This window comes from Leguminivora glycinivorella, chromosome Z (genome assembly GCF_023078275.1).
Source record: "Leguminivora glycinivorella isolate SPB_JAAS2020 chromosome Z, LegGlyc_1.1, whole genome shotgun sequence".
NCBI lineage: Eukaryota > Metazoa > Arthropoda > Insecta > Lepidoptera > Tortricidae > Leguminivora > Leguminivora glycinivorella.
Window position 1 is genome coordinate 29,181,582 of NC_062998.1, and position 13,859 is coordinate 29,195,440.

Sequence of the window (13,859 nt, forward strand, 5' to 3'; positions counted from 1 at the left end):
ACGTCCTAGTATTTCATTATTTCCCCATTGACAAATACTTCCCTTATATTTTGTGGCTATTCCCACTAGTTACCACCAAGTTTTTACCTGTCCTAACTACTGGGATTTTCCCCACATTGTTAATTACCACACCGGGGGTTGATAGCTACTGGGATTAGTTTTCCCAGTAGTTACTACCAAAATATTATTGTGATAGTTTAAAGTGACTGAAACATTTTTTAATAAATACAGGTGTCAGTAAAAGAAAAGTTATATTTTAAGCCTCGTGTTGCAACACTCACCACGCTCTTATTCTGGAACGGTTCTGAAAAAAAAATCCCAGTAGTTTACCACTGGTAAAAACTGTACCGTATTTTGTGGCGTAAGGCAAAGTAACTGCAGAGTGGTATAGAAATGGACCTTATTGGCGGTTGACAAATTAGTAAGGTGCATTAGAGTAATTCCGAATGACAGAAATGTTCAGATAATTCCGAAAGGGGAATCTTGATATGACGGAAATAATGGTGATTTCTATGCGACTTTCCTAATTAGACGACTTTCGGAATTGCCCTAATGTACCTTACTTTTTGAGTTTGTGAGGATGGATGTTCACTTTCGTGATAAAACGATTGATCGGATTTGAATTTAATAAGTTACAAAATTAATCAGTCGTATAAACGTAATACGTCAAATTCCGCGGGATATCCCTAATGTATGCTTAATCATGGACACCCTAAAGAAAGAGATGCAAGACCGGCGTGACGTAATTCAAGGTCAAATTTTCTGGCTTCAACGTAATGTTCGGCACGCAATATCCATGGTATATAATATTCTTGGGCGCCATTGTCTCATGGCAGTATTGTCTGGCTTTGGTCGCGCGAATTTTGAGCTGCCGATTCACAAGAGAGCTCTAATGTATCGGCATTTTTGTCTGACGACTGTCGCGCAAATCATGACTGTGAGGCTGGCTGACGCAAACCAGTTATTTATTTTACATGGAGGCAAAGTTGTTATGTAACCGCACGTGCCAGTATTGCCCGAGCAAGCGAAAAATTCCAATATTGAACCGCGAGCGTAGCGAGTGGTCCGAGAAGAGGAATCTTGAGAGTTGCGAGGGTTTCAAGGCACGAAGGTTAAACAAACTTTGACACCGAGTGAAACACAAAATTATTCACCACATAAACACATACAGATGTAGTGCGAAAAGGGTTTCCTACGTATTAGTCCGAAAATGTTCCTATTTGTCAAGCTATTTCTGTCAAATGTCAGTACATCTTGTACTGAGACTGACAGAAATAGCATGACACGTTCCTACGTTTCCGTAACAATACGAAGGCAAATCTTTTCGCACTACATCTGTACTCACTAACTGTAAAACGTCAAACTAAATTAATTCGATCAACTTGTTAGATACTGGCTTGTGCGTTAAAACGGGTTCTTCGTGAATAACACCGCAATAAGTGTAGTTAGGTCTATTTTTCTATTGAGTAATGCTAAATCACTGATCTGTGTATAATCAAAATAAACACTACACATACGGCTCATTGAATTTGATGCCAAGTTGTCTCAATAATTATTCCATGGGTGTTTCACCTATGCGTAAACATGCGATACTTCACGGCGCTACAACTATATGTAGATGTTTAACCAAATTTTAAAAATCACGGTCTAGCAACACTGGCTTTGATTTGTGGAAATCTTTGTTTACATTAACACATATGAAAGATAAAAAACCGGCCAAGAGCGTGTCGGGCCACGCTCAGTGTAGGGTTCCGTAGTTTTCCGTATTTTTCTCGAAAACTACTAAACCTATCAAGTTCGAAACAATTTTCCTAGAAAGTCTTTATAAAGTTCTACTTTTTTTTGTGATTTTTTTCATATTTTTTAAAATATGGTTCAAAAGTTAGAGTGAAAAAAGTATGTCCCCCCGGACACACTTTTTTTCCTTTAGCAGCGATTATTTCCGAAAATATTAATATTATCAAAAAACGAATTTAGTAAACCCTTATTCAACAATAACACACGTTGGACCCGGGACACGTTGGTCGGTGAAAAAAAAACAGTCCCCAAAGCATTTTTTTCCATTTTTTAACCGACTTCAAAAAAGGAGGAGGTTCTCAATTCGACTGAATGTTTTTTTTTTACCGACTTCAAAAAAGGAGGAGGTTCTCAATTCGACTGAATGTTTTTTTTTTTTTATTTTTTTTTGTATGTATGTTACTCGATATCTCCGAGAATCGTGGACCGATTTTCAAAATTTTTTTTTGATCGAACCGGTATAACCCCGAGATGGTCCCATTGGCACCAAGTCAGGGTCTGATGATAGGATCCTGGAGAAATCGAGGGAACTCTTCAAATGTTATAGGCACATGTAATGTTTTTTTAGTCTATTTTTCAAAGGTACACCAGTATTTACGTAATGGTAATAATTTTATGTGGCTGAGCTGATGATGGAAGGTCAACTCCTCAATGGTTAGGAGTTAAAGGATAATTCTTTCACTACTGTACATGTATCACTAGGAACCACTAAAAATGAACAAATAAATAAACTTTTTAACAAAAAATAAAACCGCCTTCAAAAATAAGCGCGTTACAAAACACGGAGAAACTAAAAAGCCAAAAATAATAAACCTTTCAATTCAGATTTCTTATCGTATTGCAATAAGCTAAACATCCAAATTATAAACAAATCAATTATTTTTGGAGTCGGTACCAGCCTGTGTATGGTTGGGTGGGGCAAACAGGCAATAGCAAGATTAGCAAGGCGACGAACAGGTCTGGTACCGACTACAAAAATAATTGATTTGTTTATAATTTGGATGTTTTTTTTTTTTGTTTTTTTTTTTTGTATGTATGTTACTCGATATCTCCGAGGATCGTGGACCGATTTTCAAAATTTTTTTTTTGATCGAACGGGTATAACCCCGAGATGGTCCCATTGGCACCAAGTCGGAGTCTGATAATGGGATCTTGGAGAAATCGAGGGAACTCTTCAAATGTTATAGGCACATGTAATGTTCTTAGTGTATTTTTCAAAGGTACACCAGTATTTACGCCTGATGGTAATAATTTTATGTGGCTGAGCTGATGATGGAAGGTCAACTCCTCAACGGTTAGGAGTTAAAGGATAATTCTTTCACTATTGTACATATATTCGGACTGATACATATAATATCACTAGGAACCACTAAAAATCAACAAATAAATTAACTTTTTAACAAAAAATAAAACCGCCTTCAAAAAAAGCGTGTTACAAAACACGGAGAAACTAAAAAGCCAAAAATAATAAACCTTCGAATTCAGATTTCTTATCGGATTGCAATAATCTAAACATCCAAATTATAAACAAATCAATTATTTTTGGAGTCGGGGCCAGCCTGCGTATGGTTGGGTGGGGCAAACAGGAAATAGCAAGGCGACGAACAGGTCTGGTACCGACTACAAAAATAATTGATTTGTTTATAATTTGGATGTTTAGATTATTGCAATCCGATAAGAAATCTGAATTCGAAGGTTTATTATTTTTGGCTTTTTAGTTTCTCCGTGGTTTGTAACACGCTTTTTTTGAAGGCGGTTTTTATTTTACCACTTTGTCGGCGTGATTGATATACGTATTGGTACCAAATTTCAGCTTTCTAGTGCTAAGTGAGATTATCCGCGGACGGACGGACGGACGGACAGACAGACATGGCGAAACTATAAGTGTTCCTAGTTGACTACGGAACCCTAAAAAAGTGACCAAGTTCTCTGGTGGCTGGAGCTGGAGCTGAGCCTCAGGAACCAGAGGCCTTGGTCACTTTTTCTTTCATATGTATAATTTATGTCGGTTTTAATAATATAATAATTATTATAAATGGGAAAGTGTGTGTGTCTGTTTGTTTGTCCGTCTTTCACGCCGAAACGATGCGACTAATTGGCGTGATTTTTAACCGCCGCCTCAAATCTCTCAAAGGAAGGTGGTTCTCTATTCTTCTGTATTTTTTTTTATGTTTGTTCCTCGATATCTCCGTCGTTACTGGACCGATTTTGAATTTTTTTTTTTTGATTGAATGTATATGCATACAGATTGGTCCCATTTTTCACAGAACCCAGTTCTGATGATGGGATCCTGGAGAAATCGAGGGAACTCCTCAAATCTGAAAGGCACACATATGGTGATTTTTGTGTTTTTTAAGGAACAGCATGCATTTACGTACGGAACAGTGACATTTGGTGCAGTGAAAAGAAAGAAAGAAAGAAAGAAGATTCGTTTATTGCCACAACACAGTGACACAGTGGAACTGCTGATGATGGTCAGAACGGAACTCTTCAAATCTGAACCTCCTCCTCTGAACGGCACGCTTATAGTGACTTTGGTATTTTTATAAGAACGGCATGCACTTACGTCCAGAACAGTGACATTTGGTGCAGTGGAACTGCTGATGATGGTCAGAACCGATCTCCTCAAATCTGAACGGTATAGGTACGTATATTCATTTGTGTTGCCATCAAATCATCATCATCCTTCTTGCGTTATTCCGGCATTTGCCACGGCTCATGGGAGCCTAGGGTCCGCTTTGACAACTAATCCCAAGATTTGGCGTAGGCACTAGTTTTACGAAAGCGACTGCCATCTGACCTTCCAATCCGGAGCGTAACTAGACCTTATTAGGATTAGTCCGGTTTCCTCACGATATTTTCCTTCATAGAAAAGCGACTGGCAAATATCAAATGACAAATGTGTTGCATTCAAATAATTAAAGTATTAAAAGCAGCTTTAAAAAATACCTACACAATTACACATTTCTACATAATCCAACATTCGCAAGTAGCTTTCATCAGTACCCCAAAGGCGACGGTTTTTTTTCTTAAAAATTATTTAAGTGGAGATAGTTGAAGGGATGGAGAGTGACATGGGCTAATTTTTGTCTCTTTCTAACGCGAGCGAAGCCGTGGACAAAGCATTGTTATTTTGATAGAAAATCTTGACATGGTTATTGAAAAATTGACAAATACGGTTGTTTTTTTTTGTTTATTCAAGTTTGACTAAAAATTAATAACGTGACAGGCATAATAATGTTTCAGCGATGACTAAATTTGAGGTTACAATTATTGCGTCGGCGGCTGTTCGCCGTACTTTGCTGCTTTTTAGGGTCTGTCTGTCCGTCCGTCCGTCCGTCCGCGGATAATCTCAGTGACCGTTAGCACTAGAAAGCTGAAATTTGGTACCAATATGTATATCAATCACGCCAACAAAGTGGTAACCCCCCCCCCCCCTACATGTAAAGTGGGGGCTGATTTTTATTTCATTCCAACCCCAACGTGTGATATATTGTTGGGTACGTACCTATTTAAAAATGAATAAAGATTTACTATAATCGTTTTTTGATAATATTAATATTTTCGGAAATAATCGCTCCTAAAGGAAAAAAAAGTGTGTCGTCCCCCCTCTAACTTTTGAACCATAATATGTTTAAAAAATATGAAAAAATTACAAAAGTAGAACTTTATAAAGACTTTCTAGGAAAATTGTTTTCAACTTGATAGGTTTAGTAGTTTTTGAGAAAAATACGGAAAACTACGGAACCCCGACGGAAAACTATGGAACGTGGCCCGACACGCTCTTGGCCGGTTTTTGTTCATTTCATAGGTACTTTAGTTTGCTGACTTTGCTGTACGTTGCTACTGTCATAATCCGGTTGACAGACTTACTCTTGGCAATTAAGGGGTAGAAAGAAAACGAAATTATACATGAGGATTAGTATATTAATAATTTAATGACTCATTTCTAATATGCTTGTATATACTCCGGACACCAACCCAAAAAATCCGAGACATATGATTATAATGTCCCGAATGAGCTTGTACTTGAGTATTCCGTAGTTGTCCGGGTACCAGATGCAGAGGTCGATGAGACCGGGGAACACTATGGCCAGAAGCGACAGGCACAGCGCGCCCACCAGCGAGATGATGGGCCCCAGCTCGGGCACCGCCACTGCCATTGCAACTGCATACATTTTAAACTGTTAATCCATTATAACACAGTGCGGAACCTCGCACTTAAATTGTCTGGCCGAATTGAATGTACCTTCAACAGTCCACAATTTGACTAAAATCATATACGAGTTTGCGATGTTCTGGCTACATTATTAGCAGACTATTGAGGTTACATAAAATAAATCACACGACCAAACACCTAAATTAATGAAACTCGCATGCAAGTTCGCGCATACTGTAAAATGAGCTCTCAAACTTGGGAGATTTATTTAGGTGATGCATATTTTTGATTTTTTTTTGCAGCAAGAGTCAAATTCAACCAAAGAGTTTGTCGAAGGCCACTCCACGGCGTTGACTCTCATATGTGACTATAATATATGTATACTGTTTTCCTCACAATGACTTTATTTAGAACCGGCTAAGCGTGAATATACAAAGAGTAAACATAAAACAATCATGATTGATGATAGGAAAAGTGCTTTAGGTAGTTATCTGAGATTATCATTAAACAATCATTATCACCTGCAGTAAATATCTGGAAATATCTTCTGAGACAACTACAAACTAGTATTATCTACTCAATCTAGTTTAAAAATGTCTCGCAGTTTTCTGAGACCTGCGAGCGTAGCACACTTAGTTCGATAAAGTTTATCGCATCGGTGCGTCTCTATCTCACTTACAAATAGTGCGAAAAGGACGGCCTGACGTTATGTCGTTTATCACGCGACCATGCTTGCCTGCCTGTGGCCGTAAAGAGTCACTGTCGCTTATATAGGTAGGTACTGATATAAAAGTACATTGCTGAAAGATTAGTAGGTCAATCATTATTAGCTTTAAGCAAAGGTGTAGAAGGAAATGCGAGGAACACAACTTTTGACATCGTAATCCTTAAAACCGGGGGGAAGAGGTGGGGTTTGAAGGCCCTGGTTGGATTTTTGATTAGATCTCGAAAACTATGCATCCTAATGACGATGACGTGATGATTATACATATAACAATAAAAGCTAATGAAATTTCATACAAATTTGTTTCTATAAAGATTGTCGATTCAAGATACGGTTTTCGAGATATCCGCTGTTGGAAATTTAATTGGACTCAAAACTTTATTTTAGCACTAGCTTTTGCCCGTGGCTTCGCACGCGTTAGAAAGAGATAAAAATCCATCCCTTCAACTATCTCCACTTAAAAAATCACGTCTATTCGTCGCTGTTTTTTGCCGTCAAAGACGGTCAAACAAACAGACACACACACTTTCCCATTTATAATATTACGTACCTATGGATTGACATCAGTAAAACTACCAGTATACTAGACCGTGTCGTTTTCTTATAACTGGGATTTGCCAAATTCATTTACGGTATCTAGTAGTACTGTGATCTAGTTGACAGTTGACACTAATCTGAATTAAAACATAACATTTAAAAAAGAAATTACTTTTTAACTAACTCATCTTCAAGCATAAACCGCTAAACCGGTTAAGTTCAAATTTAGTATAGTTTGAGTTCCAAGACAGGACACAGGATCGCGATCGTGTCATACTTTCTAGCGGTGACATGGTATCGTATGGAATCCAAAGCTACATCAAAAAAATGTACGAAAATTGTTCTAAATTGTACGCTAATTAAAAAAAAAAGTACTATACGCATTTACAAGAAAACAATGATCAATATGTCACCGCTAGAGAGCATACTTTCTGGCGGGCGCTATCTATTTCACTATGTAACAGTCCAGTTTTCAGCTTTTTTATGAATCAGAAAAAATGTACGAGAATTGTACTAAGCTGTCCGATACTTTAAAAAAAATAACTACTCGTATTTACAAGAAAACAGTGATTTATATGTCACCGCTAGGAAGCAAACTTTCTGGCGGGCGCTATGTATTTCACTGTGTAACAGTCCAGTTTTCAGCTTTTTTATGGATCAGAAAAAATGTACGAGAATTGTACTAAACTGACCGATACTTACAAAAAAATAACTACACGTATTTACAAGAAAACAATGATGTATATGTCACCGCTAGGAAGCATACTTTCTGGCGGGCGCTATCTATTTCACTATGTAACAGTCCAGTTTTCAACTTTCTTGTAAATCAGAAAAAATGTACGAGAATTGTTCTAAATTACACGACAATCATAAAAAATGTTTTTCACATATTTACGAGAAATTTCACCACGCCAACTTAGTACGGTCAGCTACATAAGGTACAGGTAAATATATTTACCTGTATTCAATTTTGACCTGCGTTCTTCCCAAGTAATAAGTTTCGATATGTATAGATATTTATAGACGAGACTGTAAAGGCTCATTTGATTCTTAGAAAACAGATAGCAACAACATTGCGTTTTATCCACAAGAGTGCAAAGTAATTTCATACAAATTTTAACTTGACGAAGATAATTATATATACAATAACCATATATTATATTGCATAATATAACCATTATGCAATAGGCCAATGGTGCCCCTGACATGCGTAGAAATAATTACAAGTTTGTTCTAATAAATTGTTATAGATTACTGCTATGTTACTATTACTATGCAACAAAAACATACGCACGGTAGCACTGCGCAGGCCAAGTTCCAGCAACAGGCGGCGCACATGCTGTGCACTATTTACACTAACCGTTTCGACCCACTTTTGAACCCCCATAGCTCAGTTCCTATCGGCTAATTGTTCGCCTAAATAAGGGTTAAAATCAAATCATAAACATTTGCCATTCTCAAGACTCGCCAGCGCTACAACAAGCAGTCCTCCATTCCTGAATACTTCTAAATTTGAACTTTGCAGGTTAATTTAATTATTTGTATAAATAGATTCATTTAATCTTATAAATAATTACGTACAGCATGAAAACCTGCCAAGGTCAAATTTAGAAGTATTCTGAAACGGAGAACTGTTTGTGGTGGCGACTCTTGTGGGAATTTCATATATTCAGAACGCGCAAATGCATTGTCACTTCATAGTTCATCCGCCATTAAATTACACAAACGTCATTTCGGTCACTTAAAAAAAGATAATAAATAATAAGAAATAAAAACAAACGAGCCACCTTTCCAAGATCGTTATAAAGTATTCTATCAGGAAAACTTTACCTACCCAATTAGCCGATATGAACTTGGCCCCTTTTTAACAGGTATGTTTTTGGTGGGTAGCACGCCGCCCTTACACCTGTGAGTTTTACCGCTTACGTAAGCGACTTACTTATGTAAAACTTTCAAATGTTAATGGTTTTTGTAAGCAGCTTACGGTAAGTTTTAACTACTTTCGTAAGCTGAAAACTATCAAGTGTATACGAGTCTGCTTACAGAAGCGACTCACAGCTTATCAAAATAAACTGATATAAGTTTTGGCCTTGCGAACTACGGCGGTCGTTTTTTTTCCATTCCAACTTTGCTTGCTTGGAACAATGTAGACATTTAGTAAGTTCAAAACCACAAAACTTCCGTAAGCAAAACTTACGATAAGTTTTTCATAGGTGTAAATGGAACCATCAGTCGCTTACCAAAGATTTACAGTAACTTACAGGTGTAAAGGCGGCCTAAATGAAATCCATCAATTTATGATTCAAAATCATCATTTATACAAAGGTAAATTTTATCAGCCAACAGATATCAAGTTAAAATTTGTATGGAATTACTTTGCACTCTTGTGGATAAAACGCAATTTTGCTATCTGTTTTCGAAGAATCAAATGAGCCTTATGAGTCTTTACAGTCTCGTCTATAAATATCTATACATATCGAAACTTATTACTTGGGAAGAACGCAGGTCAAAATTGAATACAGGTAAATATATTTACCTTATGTAGCTGACCGTACCAGTTGGCGTGGTGAAATTTCTCGTAAATATGTGAAAAACATTTTTTAAGATTGTCGTGTAATTTAGAACAATTCTCGTACATATTTTCTGATTTACAAGAAAGTTGAAAACTGGACTGTTACATAGTGAAATAGATAGCGCCCGCCAGAAAGTATGCTTCCTAGCGGTGACATATACATCATTGTTTTCTTGTAAATACGTGTAGTTATTTTTTTGTAAGTATCGGTCAGTTTAATACAATTCTCGTACATTTTTTCTGATTCATAAAAAAGCTGAAAACTGGACTGTTACACAGTGAAATAGATAGCGCCCGCCAGAAAGTTTGCTTCCTAGCGGTGACATATAAATCACTGTTTTCTTGTAAATACGCGTAGTTATTTTTTTTAAAGTATCGGACAGCTTAGTACAATTCTCGTACATTTTCTCTGATTCATAAAAAAGCTGAAAACTGGACTGTTACATAGTGAAATAGATAGCGCCTGCCAGAAAGTATGCTCTCTAGCGGTGACATATTGATCATTGTTTTCTTGTAAATGCGTATAGTACTTTTTTTTTTAATTAGCGTACAATTTAGAACAATTTTCGTACATTTTTTTGATGTAGCTTTGTATTCCATACGATACCATGTCACCGCTAGAAAGTATGACACTCGCGATCCCTTCGATCGTTATCTCGAATATCATCCTTTAATGGTTTGAAATGAGGAGTCGCAGTAATTTAGCTCCGGTGAAATCTGAGGTTAATACCATTTAAAATTAGGTTTTACATAATTTAATAATTGTTGTATTTATATATTAAACGAAAAACGGAAATATGAAACCTTAAAGACCCCCTCTCTCTCCCGCCGGATATAAGGGTAGGGCCGGGGACTTTAGATATGCATAGCTCGTAAAGTCGTAACTAGCTTTAACAAAGTTACCACGTCAAAAGTTGTGATCCTCGCATTCCCCTTACACCTCTTAACGACCATTCATTTGCTGACCTATATAAGTAGTACAGTCACCGGCAGAAATAAGTGATGATTTCTGTACCTTGTCGCTTTAAATCATTTGACAACTTCGTATGACATTTCAAACAAGATGTTAATGTGACAAAGTACAAAAATCATCACTTATTTATGCCAGTGACTGTACGAGTGTGATGAAACTGTACTTACCAGGTATTACGACCAGTATCACACGTAATGAGTAGTCGATCAGGCCCGCTTTTGACCCGTGGTATCTCTTCTTGCATGTATTCCAAAGCAAAATATATGCTACAAAGTTTTGTAATGGATGTGATAGGCATATAGCTAATGCTAACATTAATTTGGCAATTTGTGCTTTTCTGTAATATTATACAATTAAATAATAAGATATTAATAAATGTTATTTACATAAAACGTATTAAGTATAAAATAATCAAAATTCGTACTTTTCATGTCGCGGTAGGTTAAGAGTGAGAGAGGCTTCAATCTCTTTTCCGTATTTCATGTAGCCAAAAATTCCGACCAAACAGTATAACGTTAGTATTATTGCCATAGAAATATTAAACAGTCCGAAATATCCTACAAACTTCTTTGGCTTTTCCATATTATATTCCAGTGCTAAAATCTGGAAATAAGTTAATGTGAAAAAATATTCAAAAGTAAGTAAAAACATTACCCAAAAAAATTGTTTATGCCAAAATTTCCTCATCTGTATAGGTACATAACATTTTTTCTTTCTTTTGATCTCAGAAATGAGTGGTTAAAATTTGTCGGGTACTCCGATTCACCGTGTATATATATTTGCTAATTCGGCCAGGCAGCCTTTTTTAAACCGACTTCCAAATCTCAGGGGAGGAGGTTATGAATTCACCTTTCTTATATTTGTTAATCGATATCTCGCTCATTTCTGGACCGTTAATGAACTTTATTTTATTGAATACATATAGGGGCAGATTAGTCCCATTTTCAAGTATCAAAACGAAGTTCTGATGATGGGATCCTGGAGGAATCGAGGGAACTCCTTAATACTTATAAAAGCATGGTGGCTTAAAGGCAGGTGTTTTAAAATTAGAACATCACGTTAAACAAATAACCCGACTGGCTTAGACCTGGACTTGCCCAGACCCGGTGCTGAATCTAGATCCGCGTAACTTTTAATTAGTCCAGTTTTATATTAATAACTAGATATTATAAGTATTATTAACCCTTAACTGGGCATAAGGAGTATAATATTGGGAACTTTATATACTTATCTAGGTTTTAAAATTGGATAAATTTGATATCCTCATGCTCAATTAAGGGATAAAAGCACAGTACAAGCGTGTCAGCAAATACATATTCTATTATTACAATGTTCTATGTAGGTACCTAGTCATAAAAGTTCAATAGACCCACCACTCCGACCGCCTCGAGGGCAAACAGCGTTATGCCCACAAAAACGGGGAAATCGACTAAACTCTTTGGTTCAAGCATTTCGTTGTCGACAGTCACGTCATCCTCCATCAAATAGTAAAATACAAGAATTAGGCCTAAAATTGTTATTATATTTGATATAAATGATAATGGCGACAGCACTTTAAGACTCTTCATCATATTGAGAAGAAGGAGTGGAATAAATCCCATTAATATGTGCAGTCTTATTGAATATTCCAATCCATAGTAATCGCAAACCTGTGAATTAAAAACTTCGGTAACTTTATTAGCATTCAATTGCACGGTCATTTTATTAAATGAATATAGAATGTTAACCTGTTTCACGTTTTCTGCGACAAACACGCTGTAAACGCAACACAAACCAAGCTGCCACACAACCAGCACTGCGTTCACAAACTTGCCTAGGTACGTGGCCAGCCACCGCAGCGAGGCCGGCCCGGACTGTATCGCGGTCCTTATGGAGCGGGAATACGACATGTATCCTTTCTTAGCGCGTTTACATAAAATGTACTGCGCTGCTATCTACAACATGTAACAAAATAAAGCCTTGTGATAAAACTGTAGGGAAGAGATTTAGTTCCTCTGGCATATATGTCTGAGAATCCACAATACTAGCTTTCAAGCTTACCATGGGACTCGGTCAATCTGCGTATGAATTTCCGAAGTATTTTATTCATTTATTATTTAAAATAAAGCATGTCACAAATGTCACAATATTCCGGTTTCATAAAAGAAGTACTGAATGGATACGTAATTATAAAAATATATGTAGATACATACGAGCATATGAATGCAATATGTAGCGAATGAGCCAATTAGGAATAGGCCAACAACGCCTGCTATGAGACCGACGCGCCTGAAGCCGTCGGGCATCGCCAGGATTCCGGCACCTATACTGCCTTTTAACATGTGCACCATGGTTTCCGAATATCTGTAAATTGTATAATATGTATATTTACTTTACAATGTCTTACATAACAAACAATCAATGAAATCAATAATGTTTATATTAGGGCCTTAGTTTTATTGTTGTATAATTTAGTACCTATTAATCGTTCATAAGAAACTTTCACTTTGTTCAGTTTTCTTAAGGGTTGATTTTTTCAGAATAGCTTCTTATTTTCTAGTTTCAGTTTCAGTAATTCAGTCAAAACACACACGTATATAAGTCACCTTGCCTACATATTTCAAAGCAGCTGTGTATAACATGTCTCTACACAATATAATAATTATAACAATACATAAATAAACAGTACCTATTTTACGAACAATCGCGTGTGAAGGTACTCTTAAACATTTTGTTCTGATTAGACACTTACGATGTAGGTTTCTCAACTTTGCGATGTTCGTGAGGATCATACCCGCGTTCTGGATCTGTAAACATCCATAGGATAGTGCACTGCTGTAATATGTACACACATCTATCATTTAATAAAGTCCGTGTGACATGTGCTTTGACTTACCGTCGATTTCAGCTTCGTCTCCAGCTATAGCATCCAGCACACCACCCATAAACTCGTAAATGAACATGGTGCTAGTTTCTCTTGCCTACTTTCCAAGGAAAACCTTAACTTAATTTAATAAGTATTAGCTTATATTGTAAATTTATATAAATTTTAATGGTTTATGTATCCCCCGCAAATCTTGAAAATTGCTTCATGATAATCATGATTTACTGAGTGATG

At 36.6% G+C, this 13,859-nt stretch overlaps 1 protein-coding gene across 1 annotated transcript; it reads right to left on the minus strand.

Annotated features, from left to right (window-relative positions):
• Positions 1 to 5,732: 5,732 nt before the first annotated feature.
• On the minus strand, positions 5,733 to 13,859 carry LOC125240451 (proton-coupled amino acid transporter-like protein CG1139). The gene is made up of 8 exons (XM_048148346.1): positions 13,638 to 13,859; positions 13,494 to 13,548; positions 12,955 to 13,105; positions 12,490 to 12,696; positions 12,136 to 12,411; positions 11,187 to 11,365; positions 10,930 to 11,099; positions 5,733 to 5,965 (listed from the first exon to the last, which is right to left on the minus strand). Exons 1-8 carry the CDS (start codon positions 13,702 to 13,704, stop codon positions 5,733 to 5,735), a joined length of 1,338 nt encoding a protein of 445 aa, XP_048004303.1. The 5' UTR covers positions 13,705 to 13,859.